This window comes from Nycticebus coucang, chromosome 3, assembly GCF_027406575.1.
Source record: "Nycticebus coucang isolate mNycCou1 chromosome 3, mNycCou1.pri, whole genome shotgun sequence".
Lineage (NCBI taxonomy): Eukaryota > Metazoa > Chordata > Mammalia > Primates > Lorisidae > Nycticebus > Nycticebus coucang.
In genome coordinates this window covers 19430140-19450422 of record NC_069782.1, presented here as the reverse complement: position 1 = coordinate 19450422, position 20283 = coordinate 19430140, and the positions used below count along the sequence as shown (strand labels likewise).

General features: G+C 45.8%; 1 protein-coding gene across 1 annotated transcript in view; it reads right to left on the bottom strand.

Annotated features, from left to right (window-relative positions):
- The window catches only part of PAH (phenylalanine hydroxylase), a 66277-nt gene that overhangs the window by 23288 nt on the left and 22706 nt on the right, over positions 1–20283 (bottom strand). The window contains exon 4 of the mRNA XM_053586694.1: positions 7203–7291. Coding sequence (XP_053442669.1) covers positions 7203–7291 — 89 coding nt within the window. The remainder of the gene's footprint in view (positions 1–7202; positions 7292–20283) is intronic.

Here is a 20283-nt window from a genome sequence, read left to right as displayed (position 1 = left end):
GCCATCTCCAATCATTTTGAGGAAGCAACAGAAGAATGAATGCATTGAGACACACCATACACAAACACCATATACAGGTTCAGGTTCAGATTTTCCATCCAGAAGGTTTCTAACCATGGTACTTTCCAGCCCTAAGCTTCTAATAAGTTCATTATCAGCCCACACTGGATCCCTTCCAACCAGATTACAGGGAATTTTTTTTTCTTCTGTCGTTACTAGTGGTCAGAGAGATCTGTGGCCTCCAGGTCCAGCCTCTTGGGGATTTGGCCTTGCATGCCTTGGGCTGCCAGAAGACCACAGGTCCTCTGTGGTCACCCAGGTGGAGCACATTCTGAATTAAGCTACACTTGGTGATGACTGATCACCCTGTCTCAATGTAGACTAATAGCAGCAATTTTGGTAGCACTGCATGTAATTTATTTATAATCACCCTGTCTCAATTAAACTAATAGCAGCAATTTTCGTGGCCCTGCATGTAACCAAGTATATTTTGACAGGAGAATATATTGTTGGTGAAGGAGTGGTCTGGGGAGGAGGAGAGAGGAGAAGAGGTTGCACTGGCCTCTTTATAAGTCTTTAAACGTTACTTGGGTATATTGTAGAAGGGGATTTGAGGGGGGAGGATAAATATAGTCACTGTGTAACAACATTTCCACAGACAAAAGACACATATAAAACAGTGGTCCCAGAAGATTACAATACCACATTTGTCTGTACCTTTTCTTTGTTTAGATACAAAAGCACCATTATATCTGCTACATTAGTACCGGACTGTTTACACTGGTAGCCTGGGAGCAATAGGCTGCACCATGCAGCCTGGGTGTGGAGTAGGTTTCCGTAAGCACACTCTGTGGTGTACACACCATGGTGAAATCACCTAATGATACATCTCTCCCCATCATTAAACAGTACATGACTGCATGTGGACAGGTTCTAGACTGAGGTATTTATTTCATCATTTCTTATTTATTTTACCTTTTTTTTTTTTCTTTGCTATCCTGTTTAGCTAAGGATAAACTTCAGAAATGCCACCTTTATGCTAAGGGGAAGAACAAGGTTTTTCAAATCAGACATGCTGGGCTGGGGTATTAAGTCATTCAGTGGCTGGGAGCACAGCCTGGGTTGGTCCGTTTACCTCTCAGAGCCTCAGGGTCCTCCTCTAAGACAGTTAATCACACCGGCTTCACGGCGTCTTGTGGATTAAATGAGGTGATGTAGTCGGGCATCGAGTGAAATTCTGGGCACACAGCAGGCACTCAGAGAAGGACACATTTGTGCAGAATACTAGGAAATCCACACGCGGAGAAGTCCGGCTCAGAACATAAAAAAGATACAGTCTGGGATGGGTCATTCGTCTGAATCCCTTACTCTTGGGCTTTTGAAACATCTGTGGAATTCTTACTTTACCATGTAGATTTCATCCAGGCCAATAACAAGAGGATTCTTGCAATCTATAACGTCTGGTGCCGAATGGGGGAAGGATGGTACACAGGAGACGAGAGGTTCAAACTGATTATTATTAAGCATCTGCCATTGCCATGCTATAGACACCCGGGGAGCACTAACTACGCCCCCTCCCCTTGCTCATCCTGCAGTTGGCCAAGAAGCCTGTTTTGGAAGGATTTGGGCACCTGATTGCCCAAGCCAGCAAGCCTGGGAGTCATTGATTTACTTCTCCCCTCCTTTCCTCCTTCACATCCTGTTATCAATTTCTGCCTGTTCTACCTCCAAACATCACGATCCATCTGTCCAGCTTCACTCTCACTGCCTCGCCTCCATTCAGACCACCATGACTTCTTGCCTGAACTCTGAGTGCCCTCTCATCCCTCCACTTCAGCTCAAGTTGATTTAGAAAAGGCAAATCTGATGAGGTCACCACCTCCTCAACAGCTTTCAGTGGCTTCTCCTTCCCTTTAGACTGAAGTTCAGGACCCTTACCACAGTCCACAAGGCTTTACTGACCAGCCCTGGCTCCATGTCCCAGCCTCTGCTGGGTTGCTCCCGCCCTCACACCGTGCTCCACCTTGCACTGGCCTCTTTGACGTCTTTAAACATGCCGCGCTCCTTCCCACGGCAAGGACTCCACATGTGCTCCTCCTGTGATTGGGAGCCTCTTCCCCTCTCTTGCAGACCAACAATTTACTATCCATTCTTTCCATCTTTGTTTAAACTGTACTTTTAGAGAACTTCCTGGATTTTCCCAAAGTTTCCTGGTCCCTCAACAACACGCCCCCTCGGCGATCTATGTGTTTCTCCCTTTAGTCAACTGATCATGATTAAACTTAGAAACCTGCTTGTCTTACTTGTCCCTGGATTTTCAGTGCATAGCACACTCAGTGTACCCCTGAGTGGGAGCTGTTAAGAAAAGTTATGCAAAATCTAGAAACAAAGGCAAGAAAAATTACTGTGTGCCTTTTCGGTATCATCTTAGATTATTGACTAAGAGCTCCCTGTATGCTTGGGGACATATGCTAACCATTTATTAAGGCCCCATCGTTTCAAAGATTAATAAGTTGCAAAATATTTATCTTATGAACCAATAACAAATGATTTCTGTCTACTAGAAATGATAACTCACAATCACGGCTTTATTGCTTTATGAGACAGCAATCATTTGGGCATCCATCTTTGTGATTTTATACCAACATTACATTTTCCAATGCCCATATATATTTTTGCCTCTTGTATCTTTGTTTGCACAATCTTTGTTATTTTGCTGGCTCCCTTATTAAGGAATCAGATGGACCTTTGAAAGGTGTTTACTCTACACTTGTAGAGCAGTTACTGTTTTTCTCTTTTTGCAAATTATGCTTTGATAAAGCAACTTAGAGTACAACCAGTCTTTGATGCCTTTACTGGCTGATTGATCCTCAGAATAAACTGACAGAGTCCTCATGCACAGAAGGTCAGGTGGGCAAAAGGATGAAGAAAATGGAAAAGTACTGAAAAAGATAGCTCTGTTCTTGAAACATTTTCTAAAAAGGGGGAAACTCAATGCCCACACCTTGAAAGATTAAGACTCAGTTTGAACTGTCATATATGTGTACCAGGGAGTACTATTCAGCCATAGAAAATATGGAGACTTTACATCTTTTGTGTTTACCTGGATGGAGCTGAAACATATTCTTCTTAGTAAAATATCATAAGATTGGGAAAAAAAGTATCCAGTGTACTCAATACTAATGTGAAACCAAAGTATAAATGACTACACACCCACACAAAAGAAGAACACAAGTATAGTCTAGCCAATGGGAGGGGAATGGGGGAGGAAGAGGGAAAATATGGAGAGTGATTGGTGGGATCTCACCTAATGTGCACAATGTGAGGGTATTCAGCACACGAAGGTGAAGGGCTCAACTACAACTTGAACTTTACCTTAGAAATGGAAACAAGGTAAAAAAATTAAAAATAAATGAAAACAAGGTAAAAAAAATTAAAAAGAAATGAAAACAAGGTAACCTAAACATTTGTACCCTAATATCAATCTGAAATTTTAAGAAAAGTCTCAACTGGAGAGACTCCAGTCTAGAAGCAGAAATATACACAGAAGGGCAGTTGTGTTGGCTGAAATTTTCTCCCCAAAAAAGCCCTCTCTTGTATAGATCTTCAGCCTAGACTCAAGGTGCCAAGCAAACCAGGAATAGGGAGCTCTGAGCTTAGCACAAGCTGTGTGCAGAAACTGTTGGTGCTCCCAATATCTGTCCTCCTTCCTTTTCTCGGAGGACAATGCTAAACTACTTTCCCCTTCTACTTTGCAGTAAATGGTGGCCATGTGACTGAGCCCTTCTTAGTGGAATTTGTTGTCTCTAGACATGGCCAGGTAAAGCCTCCCAATAGCAATTTTCATTCTTTCCTATCCTGTTCAGTGACAGGATGGAAAGGGCCCCAAAGAGTTGGAGAAGGGCCCACTCATTACTGAAAGGAGCCTTGACCTCTGAAAGACCACATGGGGCAGTTTCCCCACTGGCCCACGCTGGAAGTAAACTTTTATTGGGTGAGGCCATGGAGATCTGGGGGTTGCTTGACAAGCAGCCTACCCTGGTTGTGGGAAGTTTTAACTCAGACTTCTTTAGTCAAGAAGTTCCCCCAACCATCCAGTCTACAGTGACCACAGAACTGAGGTTTGCTCTCAGGGAAAGAACCAGTGGGATCATGGGGAAAAGCATCTCAGGCAGAGGGAACAACATGGATTGGATTCTGCCTGCCAAGTTTATAGTTGCTTAGCCCAGTTCTCTCTGGCATGGCTTTGAGAAGAATCAACACCCCTTCTCCCTCCACCACAATAGGCTCCTGGACGGCAGGGATTGTATCTTATTTTTCATGACAACCCCTTTCCTGTACGTGCCTGAAACATGGCTCATGTACTCATAGGGCCACACTGCCTTGCCTAAAATTTCTCATCTGAAGATGGCACAAGCCACCCTCACAGGTTCCCTCACAGGGACATTTCAATTAAAGAATGCATGCCAAGTATTCATCACAGAGCCTGGCACGCAGACCATATTCCAGAAGTATAAGCTGTGAATTTCGTTAGCATAACTGTTTGTGGAAGGAAGAATGAAAAAGGGAAGGTGGGTAGGACAGAGAATGGCAACGGGGGGGGGGGGTTCAGATGCACAGAGGGGCGTCCAGCTCTCCCATTGCATTTTCTCACTGAGCTAAAGCAGAAAGTCAGATGCTCTTTACCCACTATTTTGGGAACAAATCTTCCTTTACCTCATTTTTCAAAGTAGCTGTTTAGGAGGCCCTGATGTGACATATTGGGTCAAGCATCAGTGCATACAGCCAAGGGCAGGGGTCAGGGGAAGAAGAGCGCATGCTGACTGCAAGGGGACACAGGGAACACAGGGTCCTTTCGAGAGGAACACCCTCCCCCGACTCCTCGGGCTGGTATCTGTTTGCCGCTCACACACCGAGGCCAGGCATGGAGGGCCGGGGCTGTGGGGAAGCACCCTGGAGGGTTTGCTGTGTCCTTGGCCCACGTCCCTGGGATCTGATGAAAAACCAAAGGAACAGCGAGACCCTAGCGCCTTCTTTTCAGGGGACTGTGTACCTGATAAGTTGTATTTTTATGATAAAATTCATGACATTGCAAGGCCATGGAGCCAAAGATGTGGGTTAGGCTTGTAAAGTGCAACGAGTTCCAGAGAGTTTTAAGGCCAGTCCCATCTGCCTGGGAGGGGACACGAGGAGAAAGGGAGAGAAATGGGAAACATCTGTCTCTTTGAACTGGCTTCTACCACTGCCCCAAATTAGCAAGGAGTGAGGCCAAAAGGAGAAATCTGGGGTGAGGGCTGGGAGACTGGGGTTTAGTAAGAGTAGAGAACGCCCTGATGGGCCGACCCCCTGGACTGGTCCGAGGCAAACAGGTAGCTTCTCTGAGAAATAAGATCTTTGTAGATGCTTTGCTAACAGGGCCCACAGCTCAGTGGCCCCAGGGACAGACCCATCAAAGGCACACGCAGAGCCTTTCTGTGCCTGGAGTGGCCTTTGCCACCACGGGCTCCATGGAGCTGGCTGCAACATACCCTGGAAGATGAGGCGGGGCATCAAGTCCTCCAATTTCACCTTGGTTTGGGGGAAGAGACAGGATTTAAGTAATATATATTAAAGCCTTAATTACAATTTGTAGCCTTAGTTTAAAGATGATTTAGTTTCATTTCGTGACTAATATTCAAGGAAGCCTTCAGAAGCTCACAGGAAGATGTAAAAGTGTTTGGTGCAGGGTCATTCTGGTAGGGAAAGACTGGAAACTTCCTACATCCTTGCTGTGAAGGCTGGTTAGCAAGTTATGGCACACATTTAAAAGATATATATTAATAGATAGTTAGACACACACATATGGAGGGGCGCAGGGAGAAGCACACCCAGATGTTAATACTGATTATATAAGGACAGTGTAATCATAGGTAATATTTTTTCTGTTTTCAAGTCTAGGGAACAGAGGAACTCCACCTTCATTTCTGTTTATATATATATATATATATATATATATATATACTTTCTCATTATTAACAAAAGTACAATAGTATAGACAGAAAAATAGAAAGAATAGAAATTCCGGTTGCTCTTCATTTTCTTCTGCTTTTCTGTATTTTCAGGTCCAGTATAAAGCGTTTTACTCTTTGAACTAGAACAAGCTCCCAGTGTCCATGTTTCAGGAGGCTAGCCTGCCCCTGACACAGAGCTCTCTGCCTTGGCAAAAGGGCCGGCACCTCTGTCCCTGGCTGGGCCTCTGTCCTCGGGCACTGTGAGCACACGGGACCAGAGCTTAGCCGGGACCTTAGAACAGTCATTCACCCTCACGGGGCCTCTCCACTCAGTCTCTAAAAGGAAACATCTGCTCTGCTTCTTGAACAGCACCTTCGTGAAGAGCACTTGTCAACTATAGAGACCCATCCAAGCTTCACGAACCTCTGTGATGGACACAGTTCCAAGCCACTTAAGATGAAGGAGTCATTTTCCCAGCACAGGGTCAAGGGCAGGCCCATGGAGGCTGTCAGAACTGGGCTGCCATCCATGAGGACCCTCTGCCCCAGAGAACAAGGAATGATAAGATCCCCCACCCTGGCCCTCTACTCAAAAATCATTAGGACACAAGACCCCATTCCTGATCTTCTTCCTGGTATTTTGGACCTTTTAAAACTTGTCCCCAGCCACTGCTCAGCTGCATTGTTCATCCTCACGCCCAACACACCAACCAGCCATTCCCCAAACATCCCGATACTTTCAGGACTCCCAGTCCTCTCAGCCTTTCCTTGTTGGGCCAGCAGCTTCTACTCAGTTTTTGAGATCCAGTCCCAATGTTGCCATTCCTCACCCCCCTTGCAGCTGGCAGAGGGTTAGCACAAGTCACTTTTTCCTGAGCACTTAATTTAATCCTCCACAGATGTACAAAGGCAGAAACAGAGGTGATTTACATCTGTGTGTGCGTCTGTGTATATATACATAGAGTATCTAGAGACATTTCTGGACAGCAATTATTATTTGCTCCAACAATAATGACCATGGTATGATTCTGACAATAATGTCATGGGAATCTTCACTTCTGCACCCCTGGCAGTAGTAGGAACTCAATAATGTTTGTTGAAAAAGGAACCACAATTCTCCAAGTGGAGGATGGGGGAGGAGGGGAAGAGAGGAGAGGACAGGAAGGGAGGGGAGGAACTGGAAGAATCTTGTCCTGTGGGCTATGAACTCACTGGGTGATCTGCATCCAGTTCCGCACCATAGCTGAGAATCTGATTGGCAAATCTGTCCAGCTCCTGAATGGTTTTTGGGAACCAGGGCACTGCAACACAGAAAAGGCAGAGTCTTGAGTTAGCCCAGCAGGACGTGGTCCAAGGCCTTCCTGAGATAGAAGCATAGGATCAACCCAAATTGGTCAAGTCAATTGTCACAGCCTATAGCATTCCAGATAAGCCCAAATTACTATGATTTAAAAATTAAATTCTTTTTCTCCTTAGATACTAACTTTAAAACACATTCCCGCCTTGGTGTGTGTCACACTTTATAGGGGCAAGACATGATTGCAAGAGGGACTTTGCCTAACAATTGCAATCAAGGTAACCTGGCTTATCGTACCCTCAATGAATCCCCAACAATAAAAAAAAAAAACACATTCCCACACATGTCTATTTCCTGAAGATTTTCTTTCTTTCTTTTTTTTTTTTTAGAGACAGTTTTATTTTGTTGCGCTCGGTAGAGTGCCATGGCATCACAGCTCACAGCAACCTCCAGCTCTTGGGCTTAGGCGATTTTCTTGCCTCAGCCTCCCAAGTAGCTGGGACTCAGGCACCCACAACGCCCGGCTATTTTTTGTTATAATTTGGCTGGGGCTGGGTTTGAACCTGCCACCCTCGGTTTATGGGGCGGGTGCCCTACTCACTGAGCCATTTTCCCCTTCCCACCCATCATAGTAGCTGTCTTTGATGGTTTCCATTAGCAGAAAAATATTACATACAGGTCCAACATAAGAATCAGATAAAACCAGAGATGTTCTACTGTAAACAAGACTGAGTTCATAAGGCCCTCATCTTTCCACTGTGTGTCTCCCACCCAGAGACCGCAGGCACCCTGGCAAAATCTTTTGATCCCAAAGCCAGTTATAGAGGGACTATGGGAGCCCAGTGAATGGACTCAGGAAGTTTGGCAATCACATTTGCCTCTCAGTTCTATAGAACTCGTATACTTGCTGTTGAAGCACCATAGTGGGGCAGGACCTGGGACCTGGGCTGTGTGGTGTACAATGCCTGGGTCCTGACGAGAGAGCGAGCCCAGGGTAGCACCAGATCCCTGTAGCTTACAGGAGAAAAAGACACCCTGGAGGTGGAATTATCCCAGGAATGGACAGAGACTAGGAAATTTGGGACTGTAAATGCCATGAGGGCAGAAACCACGAGCACTTTGTAGTTCTAGGAACATACAGGAGAGGAAGGAAGACAGGGAGGGAGGAAAAGAGGGAACTACCTCCTTCTGGTTATGTGAACACGTAGCACTAACAGTGACCACCAGCCACAGTGTGTCTGCTCTGCTCTGTTTCTCAGTGTGTCCAACAGAAGGAAGGTCTTGGAACCCTTACTGTACAGATGGGAAATTGAGGCTCTGAAATCCTAATCACTGGGTTAGGATCACAGCAGGAGTGAGAAAGTGGGAGATGCAGAAAGAACGGAGAGGGCCGCAGTCATGTGGCAGGGACCTGGAAGTGAGCTTCCCTGGAATGAGGCTGGGGGTGGGGTGGTGTCCTGGACCTGAGCCACCTTCAGGCCTCCTTAGAATCCAGGCCCCGCCTGTCTGTTCCCTTCTTTGTGCCTCAGTCTTTCCTCTGTAAAATGGGAATAATGCCAACGCCAAGAGCAAGAATGACACGCGAGTGTTTAAGTCTCACGATATGCCAGGACCTGTGGTTGACATTTTGCAGGGAGTGGCTCCCTTAATCCGAGGACTGCTGTGAGCACTAAATGAGGACTTAGGAAGAGGGCTCGGCTCGGCTCCGCTCAGCTCAGCGCCGGACACCTAAAACCCGGCTTTTCTGCTCTGCTCCAGGGTTTATTCTGATGCTGAGCCGCTCAGGTAGGGCAGGAAGGAGCATGCGTGCCATCTAGTGGCCAATGTGGGGAAGTGAACTAAACAGCAGCCTTAGGACTGGAAGCCCCTGTTTTCCACCCAAACGAGAAGCACTTATCCCAGGGGTGTCCCTAACAGTCAACTTAAAGCCTTGTTTCCATAGACCAGAGGGGCTTAAATTCTCTACTGCCCATATTAATAACAAAAACTAACACCACATGCTGTTTGAAATCTTTCTCTACGAGATGGATACTTGGTCGCCCCGTATTCCACATGGGGAAACTGAGGTGCAGAGAAGTTATGCAGCAAACCCCAATACACACGTTGCTAGTAAACAGTGGAGTCAGGATTCAAAGTCAGGTCTAGGTGACGCCATGGTCTCTGATCTTGACCACTAATTCATTCTGTGACTTCTGGAAAGGTACAGAGCATGCCAGTGAGGATGGGGGCTTTCTCAAGAATATGCCAAGTCCCTACAGCCCAGTGCACACCCCAGATGGCTTCTCTAGGGACAGAAGCAGACACTACAGTTGTCATTCCCACCAATCCCTCCATGGCACTGGCTTTGTGTCAGACACCTCCCTGAACACTTTACATACTCCCCCTCCTTCAATCCTCACAACAGCCCCCTGAACTGTTTTTTTTTTTTTAAATGTGTACATTAATGCAATCATGGGGCACCATACACTGGCTTTATAGACAATTTGACATATTTTCATCACACTGGTTAACATAGCCTTCCTGGCATTTTCTTAGTTATTGTGTTAAGACATTTATATTCTACATTTACTAAGTTTCACATGTACCTTTATAAGATGCACCATAGGTGTGGTCCCACCAATTACCCTCCTTCCACCCATCCTCCTCTCTCCCCTCCCTCCTTCTCCCTTTTCCCCATATTCTTAGGTTATAATTGGGTTATAGCTTTCATATGAAAGCTATAAATTAGTTTCATAGTAGGGCTGAGTACATTGGATACTTTTTCTTCCATTCTTGAGATACTTTGCTAAGAAGAATATGTTCCAGCTCCATCCATGTAAACATGAAAGAGGTAAAGTCTCCATCTTTCTTTAAGGCTGCATAATATTCCATGGTGTACATATACCATAACTTATTAATCCATTCGTGGGTCGATGGGCACTTGGGCTTCTTCCATGACTTAGCAATTATGAATTGGGCTGCAGTAAACATTCTGGTACAAATATCTTCATTATAATGTGATTTTTGGTCTTCTGGCTATATACCTAGTAGAGGAATTGTAGGATCGAATGGCAGGTCTATTTTTAGATCTCTAAGTGTTCTCCAAACATCTTTCCAAAAGGAACGTATTAATTTGCATTCCCACCAGCAGTGTAGAAGTGTTCCCTTTTCTCCACATCCACGCCAACATCTCTGGTCTTGGGATTTTGTGATATAGGCTAGTCTCATTGGAGTTAGATGATATCTCAAAGTAGTTTTGATTTGCATTTCTCTGATGATTAAAATGATGAGCATTTTTTCATATGTCTGTAGGCCGTGAGCCTGTCTTCTTCAGAAAAGTTTCTCTTCAGGTCCCTTGCCCAGCCTGTGATGAGATCACTTGTTCTTTTCTTGCTAATACATTTTAGTTCTCTGTGGATTCTGGTTATTAAACCTTTGTTGGAGACATAACCTGCGAATATCTTCTCCCATTCTGAGGGCTGTCTGCTTGTTTTACTTACTGTGTTCTTGGCTGTGCAGAAGCTTTTTAGTTTGATCAGGTACCAGTAGTGTATTTTTGATGTTGCTTCAATTGCCCGGGGGATCCTCCTCATAAAATATTTGCCCAGGCCGATTTCTTCAAGAGTTTTCCCTGCACTTTGTTCTAGTATTTTTATAGTTTCATGTCTTAAGTTTAAATCTTTAATCCAGTGAGAGTCTATCTTAGTTAATGGTGAAAGGTGTGGGTCCAGTTTCAGTCTTCTACAGGTCTCCAGCCCTGAACTGCAATCATCCCTGTTTTAAGATGAGGACACTGACAGACCTCCTCGGTTCTGACTGCTGAGACTTTGGAGCTCCGGATGACTTGGCACAGTGCTCACTCACCTGGCATAGAACTTGGCTTTCCACTTTGTACCTAAAACCCCGCCCCCCAACAAACTTTCCTTTCACTTTGAGTCCATTATTTGCTTTGTACAATAAACCTCTACTTCCCCCCCCCCACAAACTTTCCTTTCACTTTGAGTCCATTATTTGCTTTGCACGATAAACCTCTACTTTCAGTACCAGAAATGAGGGTTGTTTCCCACCCAGGTTTAGAAAAGCCTGGGAAGGAACTCTCCAACTGTAGTCAGCCAGGGCTCAGGCCCTCCCACAAAGCTTTTCCTTTTTCTCCAGAATTTTGCTACCCCATGGCTTCAATGATTGTCACCTGCCTGAACAAGGGGCCAGTCCCTCCCCTCTGTGCTCAGGACCATGGATAACCCCATTCCCTCTCCTCAAAGTGTCTCTTCTCCGTTCAATCACCATCTCCCCTTTGCCTTGGAATCATCCATAATTACGGCAGTTACAGCGGCCCCAGAATCAAGGCAAGCCAGTCCTTTCTTGCTATACCCCCTTCCTACTTTGGAGACCCCTAGAGTCACCAAGAGAGAGTCCACAATTATGTACTGAGCACCTGTTGTCTACCAGGCCCTGGACATTGAGGGGGGCATACGAGAGAGTCTCAGTCCCTCTGGTGCCTGTGGTGCTTCTATTCTAGTGGGGAAGACATAAAATAAGCAATGAATACATTTAAATATGAAACAAGGCCAGGAAGTTTACACAGAAAAAAGCAGGGTAAGGAGGGATGGTGGAGGGTGGTGCCTGTGGCTCCGCCCATATACCGGAGGTGGTGGGTTCAAACCCGGCCCCAGCCAAAAACTGCAAAAAAAAAAAAAGAGAGAGAGAGGGATAGTGGAGAGGATGCTTCCTCTTAAAATTTATTTTTGAGGATTTTTTTGAATTTTATGGGGGCATAATTGACAAATAAATATTATACATATTCTAGACACACAATGTGATTATTTGATAAATGTATATATTGTGAAATAATTACCACGATCATGCCAATGAACACATCCATGACGTCATATAATTACCATTTGTCATGTGTGTGGAGGGAGGATGAGGGCACTTACGATTGCTCAGCAAATGTCAGCTACACAATAAAATATTAACTATAGTCACCATGCTGCAGATCAGATTCCCGGAGGTTATTCATCACATAATTAAAACTTTGCATCCTGTGCCCAGCATTTCCCCATTTCTTCATCCCCTGCCACTGGCAGCCACCATTCTAGGCTTTGCTTCTATGAATTGGATTTTGTTTGATTCCTTACATAAGGTCAGTTCATACAGTATTTGTCTTTCTGTGTCTAGTTGGCTTATTTCTCTTTGCATAATGCCCTCAAAGTTCACCCATGTTGTAGCAAATGACAGGATTTCCTTCTTTTATGGCTAAATAATATTCGTCTATCTGTGTGTGTGTGTACCACATTTTCTTTATTGGTTCATCTGCTGGTTGACACTTTGGTTGTTTTCATACCTTGGCTACTGTGAATAATGGTGCACTAAACATAGGAGTGCAGAAGACTCTTTAAAATACTGACTTTATGTCCTTTGGACACAGGCCCAGATGTGGAACTGCTAGACTAGAGTAGTTCTATTTTCAAGTTTGTGAGGAACATCCACGCTATTTTTCCTAATGGCCACATCAAGTTACACTCCCACCACAAGTGTATATAGGTTCCCTTTTCTCTACTCTTCTGTCTTTTTGCTGTCAGTCAAGAGCTGCTCTCTTCTGTGACATTCTATGCCTCCAGTCCCAGGGTGAAGATCCTGGTGATCTGACTGCCTTGCCATAGCTCCGTGAGGTGTGGGGGTCTGGGATAGTGAGCGTCTGTCCCCAGTCCAGAGCTGGCTTCCTGTTTGCCCCAGGGAAGGTCAGTCTAGTAATGAGCTGAGACAACAGAGCTGGACAGCCTGGTCTTGAATCCTGCCCTCACTCTCCGTGGGACACAGGCAACATTATTAAACCTCTTTGTGCTTCAGTCTTCCTCTCTGTGAAATGGTGACTATAAAATGCCACTTTATAAGAACAACATGAGGTTAAATGACTTAATATGTGTCGTTTGCAGAGAACAGTGCTGGCACATAGCAAGTACTGTTATTGTTCAGGTGTAAGCCACAGGATATACAATATGCACACATTTGTGTATCTATATATAATTAGTATATATATATATATATATATACATATATATATATAGTGTGTGTGTGTATATAAATATTTTTTTCACTCTGCCCTAAGCTCACTGTAGCACAAAGGACAGAGTAGAAAGTTTTTCAGCAAGATTAGAAAGCCTACCCCTTATTTTGTTGTGTAACCAGGCATGTATTTTATTTCTCAGAGCCTTAGCTTCATCATCTACAAAACAGATTAAACTGATATTTCCATATTATCGGGTGAATTAAATGCTATAGTGCATGAGACACATCTTGGCAGAGTGACTGGCCCTTTGTAAGTGCTTCGTCAGTGTTAAACATCAGGACGATGAAGATTCTAATGACGGTGATAAAGAGGATGATAATAAAGGAGGAGGGAAGAACAGAGATGGAGGCCGCAGCGGTCTGTCTTTCCAGCTTTAATAGTAACAAGCTTTTGGTCTTGGGCCTCAGTTTCCTCTCTGCCACATATGGGTGTGGGATCTGTCTGTTGCCACAGCCCTTTTCAGGGTTCATAATCCAAAGACCTGTGAAATCCCAGATGGGCTGAGGCTGGGCCAGGGGACTCATGGAAAGACAGTTCTGTTTCAATCAATGTGTCAACCTCGTTTTTTTTACCCACAAGTTCAGTCTCCACATTTGTTCAGCTCCTGGTCTATGACCTCCTTTCCTTTTCTCCTTTCTACCAGAATTAGGAAGCCAGCCTACCCCACCTCAGGTTGCCGGCTGCCCATTGCCTGATCCAACACCAGAGGGCAGCAGACCCAGTGTTTTTCTGGCTCTGAGTGAGGTTCCCCACCCCCCAAAGGAAAAAATCACTAATTGGGCCACATGGTTTAGTTCAGTCCTCTTGGGGAACTAAAACCCCTCAAATCAAAGAACTTGAGGAAGTTGCAGACTCAAAAGATTCAAGTCTTGATGAAGGGGAGACCATGCCAAAGCAGCCTACCATGCCCCAGACCTTGGAGCTCAGGACCTCGTCACAGGGCCTGTAGGGTGCTCATCTGAGTGCAGGGGCCTCTGAGAGCTCTGGGGATTTGTTATCACCCAGAAAAGGCTTGCAGCACAGCTAGGCCTGGGAAGTGGCAGAGCTGGGGAGACTCTGGAAGCTACATTGTAACTTTGGGACTTTGTTCTTGTTATTTAACCTTTTTGTTCCCCAGTTTCCTATCTTCAAAGTAGCTATAATGATAGTACCTCCTGCAGAGGGTTGGTTTGAGGACTAAAATGAACCGATGCGTGAAGAGTGTGCTTCCAACAGTGTCTGGTACGTGGCAGGTGCTTTGTAAGTCATTAACCATTGTTACCATCAGAGAAGGCCGAGTGGCAGAGGGTGAGAGGACCACTCATGTCCTCCAGGCAGCCGCCCGGCCCCTCCTCCCCAGACCTCTCTTGAGGTTAAGGCCTTGGGCATAGCCTGTGTGCCATGCGGGAAGGAAGGAGGACCCAGGGCAGGCCTAACAGTTAAGAGAAGGAGTCCACTGGCCGTCAGGTAGGAGAGCAGGGACAAGCTTGAGGAACCGAGACCCAGGACAGGAACTTTCTGGGGTTTGGGGAGGAGGGATGAAGTTACACTGTGGCTCACAGCATCCTCTGGCCAGTCCTGGCTGTGCAGCCTTGTGACACAAACAGTGTGAGGACACCAGGAGCAAAAGGCAGGGAGGCCATAGAGGATCCTCAGCTAAACTCAGAACTCAGTCTCCAGCCTTGACATGAATGCGGACACTATACGCGGGTTATTACAAAAGTTTTGAGATCTAAAACATTCGAGAAGCATAAAATCCTCTCAGATGGAAACAAATGAAGCCCTCCAGCGACACCCATAAGCCAAGAAAGTGGAAACTTCTGCGGGTGAATCAGAAAGGACGCTGTTGACTGAGTTTCTTGGAAATGAAATAATGGACCATAACAGTCAGTCTCAAAACTTTCATAGTGACCCACATAGCCTGTGAAAAGGCTCTGAGTTCAAGTTTCATCTCACCTACCCAAAAACTATGAGAGTCTGAGCCGACTGTTTGGTTCCTGAGTCTCCAGCTTTGCAGCTATGAAGTGGATGAGGTCCTGCCCTGACTGTTCATGTGGGGTGAGAAGCAACTGGCCCATGGCAGGTCCATCTGTGACATCAGTCATTTGCACGTGCACCCCAGAGAAAGCCAGAGATGCTTGTCTAGCTACCAAAATGTAGTCCCAGAGGGCCCTAGAGGCAGAGCCACAGTTCACCCTCACTTCTTCCAACTTTTCCCAGCTATAATACGAAAGTATTATAGCTACTTTCGTCCTCTGAAGTTGCTGAGATATGTTTTTGAGAGCTTGCTAGGTACCAGTTACCGTGCTAAGTGCGTTACTTGTGTTGTCTTTTCCTTTTTTAAATTCTCAGCGCAATCCTAGGAGGCAGATGGTGTCACTTCAAGTCACTGAGGAACAAACTGAGATTCCCAGAGATAAAGTGGCTGAGCTGAAATTAGCAATTGTGGCCTGTGGATGGCTCTGAGATGCTATGCTGGCTTGGAATAAATGGAGGGTATGGGCTCCTTTACCCTAGATTCCTAGTCTCCCACCTTGAGTGGGAAAGGAGGCGGCAAACAAAGTAAGACTTAAAAGCTGCTTGGGAGACGGTGCCTTGGACAGCCCTGGGTCATCCCCACCTTTCCATCCCAAGCTTCCCTGGATTTGGGGGTAGAAACTTTTGAACCCGAACTCTCCTTTCTACATCCTAACCCTTCTCCAGTGAAGGTTGCAGGTCCCTCCCCCCCACTTGGGTCTCTCTCACAACACTGGGAATAGAGACTGACCCCAGTGACCCAGGCCTCCATTTTAAAAAGTAAAATCAGATTAGCTCATTAATGACCTTACCAAATACCTCGGCTGGTGGGCTGGCCTCTGTGAGCCCCTCCATGGCCTCCCGGGCTGCTGGCCTTGGTGGTTAATGAATGACATGGGCGGGCTGGTGCAACAGAGGCCCTCTGTGGAGCTGAGGCACCCCAGGGGGTCAGATCATTAATAAATATTGATTTGGCTCCAAAGAACGCAGCCCACTGAAGAGCTGGCCCTGGACACCCACGTCGTGGTCCCATTAAGTCGGGGTCAACTGCTCAGCCAGGACTGCCAGGGGCAGCTGGTTCAGGAAGGCTACTAAGCAAAAGACCCCCACGAGCCTGGCTGGAGCCTGCTTCCTGGCCAGTGGTTCAGAGCAGGCACATTAAATTTACAGCAGTTCAAGGTGCAGGCTGAGTCCAACCTCACCCCCTCCCTCCACCAGACGTTCATCAGCCCCAGGGTTTAGTCAACAAGCCTGTTTCAGGGACAGCAATAAATCCTCATTTCTTAGGTCCAAAATAGAAGGGTATTTCATCCCAACCTCCCAGGCTCCCAGATGTCTCCTGAAAGGCAATCGCCACTGGCCCCACAGAGCAGCAGTCCCTGTGCTGATCCCAACAGCTCCTGCAAAGGGAGATGAGATGGCTTGCCCAAATCCCACAGCATGAAGACTTGAGGACCGTATTTTTCTTTTAAGGAGGGTCTACATTCTTTCTGGAGCAGGTTTGCCTTCAGGAAGGTCTTAGAAGAATGGTTGAGCCACAGGCTGGGTGAGGGTGCCAAGCTATTACCCTCTGCCTCTTAGAGCAGTGATCAGAGGGGTCAGGCCTATTGTACCAGGACAAAGAATCTGTTCTTCCTAGTCACATGCTAAAATGAGAATCCTGGAACCAGGTAAATAAAAGGGACCTCATGTATAAAGGGTGAAGATGTGTTAAATAAATAGAGCAGGTGAATGGATATAAGTGAAATTGTGAATAAGTACAATAGTGACCTGCAGGGCTATTTATTCCATCCACCCACCCAAACCGGAACTACCCTCGCATTATCTTTGTTAAGAAGTCACATATCTTATAAATAGTCTATTGGCAGGTTGCCCACCATATTCCTGAATATTCAGTGCTGTCTTCCCAGAGCTCATGTGGCGCTGAAATCTGGTTTCTTGCCACTTACAACTGGAGGAAGGGTCAACATATATTGGGCCCAACAGAATACATCTAAAGCCTCCTTCATATATTGTGCATCTCACTGGCTCCTTTTCCCCTCATCATCCTAACCTATGACTGGCCTAGGTGCCCCTCCTAAGTCACACCTCCTTCCCTGTCACTGCTGTGGATCATGCCACACGGTCATGGATTGTAGGACGAGTGAGCTCAGGTACCACGCCTGCCCTTCTCACTGCTGCATCCTCTCAGTAGCTGACACTGAGTGGGTGCTCAGTCAATAGTGGTGGCATGAATAGATGATCAACTGAATTAGGAGATGAATGGGAATGAAAGAGAAAAGGTGGCAAGGCTGACCCTGTGGTGTTTGAGAAGTAGTAAGAGAAGAAGAAAATAAATCCTGAGAGTCAAGATTTTAAAAGCCACACAATTTATAAAAGGCAAAGCATAGAGAGAGTTCCTGGGGGAAAGGGTGCCACGTGCTACAAAAATGTCAGAAAGGGTGAAATAAAACAGGGGCTATTGGTTTGGGGAATAGGTGTTGTCAGAAGTACAGGAAAGAAAGGGAGAAGAAAGAGAAGAGAAAAAGTAAGGAAGTGAGAAGGGAGGGAGGAAGGAAAGAAGGAGGAAACAGGGAAGAAAGGACGAGAGAGAGAAAGAACTCCTGCATACACAGCCAGCCTGCTGTCACCTGGGCCCGTGCTGTGTCCAATATAGCTCACAGGCAGATAAAGTTAAGCACGGGAAGTAGCAGGGTGTTTGGAAATGAGAGACCGTCCACAGGACCCCTCACATAATCCCACACACGAAGTTGTCTCTTTGGCAGCTAGTGAGGGCTGGCCCAGTGAGGTAAGGGCTGCCACTAACTCCTTATTTATTAGCCATGGAGCTGGTGGTGACAAATGGCCTGATGTTGGCTAAGGTTATAGAACATGGAGATCTCTCCCTACTGAGGCTGAAGGATACTTAAGATCCAAAACCTATTCAACTCAAGTTCCATGTGATCCTTCAAACTCCCTAACACATAAAGGATCCTGCATAATTCCCTCCATGAATCACAGGAAGTGGCTACATCTCAGCTCCATTTCACAGATGAAAAAGAGCCTAATGAGGTCACCCAGCTGGTAGGGGTTTGGATGGAATTCAAATTCAACTGCGGGAGCCCAAAATGGGGATCCAAACCCAGGCTCTTGACTCTACCGTCATTGCTCTTTCTGAGCCACTAGGATGCTCCCTCAATCCGGTATGAATGACACTTTGAAAAGTAGTCAGTCATTGAATGTCCTTTTACTACCTCCTTCAATCAAGGGAACATGCGTGTCACACAGCGAAAAAGTATTTCAGCCTAATTCCTTCTAACTTTCACCACCTTTTGAATTGACTCAAATATCACTTTATGGTGGTCTTTCTTACCAAAGATCAGGAATTTTGGGATTCTGGACTTGCTCAACCATAAAATTTATGGTATATCCTTACAAAAGATGCCAGAGTAAGGCTACTGTCAACATTTTGCATGGATCCTACACTTTATGCAAATTATATCATATAATCCACACAACCACTTGGGTATTCAGATATCTTCACTTGACAAATGGCAAAAATGAGGCTCAAAGAAGGCAGGCAACTTGGCCAAACAGCTACAGCTCAGGGATTAAATTGGAACAATGAAGACTATACAATCCACCAATCCACACTGCCTTTCAACTTGACCTCTCTGTCTTGTTTCTTAATATTGAAAACAAGAATACTGTTATCTCTGCCCTCTAGCAATCTGACTTGTCTGTTGCAAAGATCAAATGAGATGATCTAATGAGAAAGAATTTTTGGAAACACTGGATTTGGCATGCTAATGAGGAGTCTTTCATAGAATGAGGGTCTGCTTATAATTCTATGATCTTTCTGAATCTGAAGCCCTGTGACCTGGCAAACTGGTTGGGCTATAGAAATAGCATTGCTCAGGATTTTTGTGCCAAGGAACAGAGTTGCCCCTAGTATACTATACACACTAAGAGGTCCTGCTTCAGCTCCTAGCTGGGTGTCACTTCCCCATCAATGGGCTTATCCTCTCAGCTGGGGTCTGCTTGTGTTGGTGCAGCCATCTGTGGAAGCAATAGTCAATTCTCCAGCTGCCAGGACTTAGGGCTATCTCAAGGCACTGAGCAAGCATCTGGGTAAAGATTGGAAAAGGCAGTCAAGTTTGTGTGTTTTCTTAAATGGGCAGATACTTGGCCTCCTGCAGACCCAGGGCCACGGCATGTATAGCTATGAAAGATACACATGGGGCCAAGTGAAATGCCCAGGAGAAGGTTTAGAGCTGAGGAAAGAGCAATGGTAGGTGGAGACTAAACAGCTGAGCAGAGGCAGGAAGAGAGGAAAGAAAGGTACAAGGGGTGGAAATGGGGGAAAAATTCCAACCATCTGGCATCCCCCCAGGCCTATGCAGCTTCCTCCTAAAGATTCGTAAGTCTTTTGGAACCTTGGCCCCTCTGAAAATCCTTCTCTCCTAAAAACTATGCATTCACTGACATGTGCACCATTTTGCCCACAATCCCGGAGGCTTCCCAGGGTCCTCTAAGGAATCCTGTCCTTCTCCCCAGCACCCATTGATCTGAATTGTCAGCCTTACTCAGCACTGCTCTTCAGGGGGGCAACATGGAAGTAGAAAAGCGACACTCACAAAGTGGGTGGGGACTCTAAGAGGGAAGGAATAAGTATAATGATGTTGCTGTTAATCGTAAGTGCCCAGGGACTAGCTAGATGGCTAGGTCACCCTTCTGCTTTCCACAGAGAATAGTCTTGCCCTGGCAGCCTGCACCCCCTCTGCTTCCCTATCACAACCCTTATAATTACTGCAACTTAAACAAAATTCAGCCAATGTCCATTTGCTCTTAGAAAATAACACCAAACAGATAGATTTTGGAAAAGGTGATGCTCCCGGGCCTCTGCCTACCCCGATACATTTTGTCTGCTTCTTCCAGCTGCATTCTGTCTCCACGTAGGAATTTTCTATACC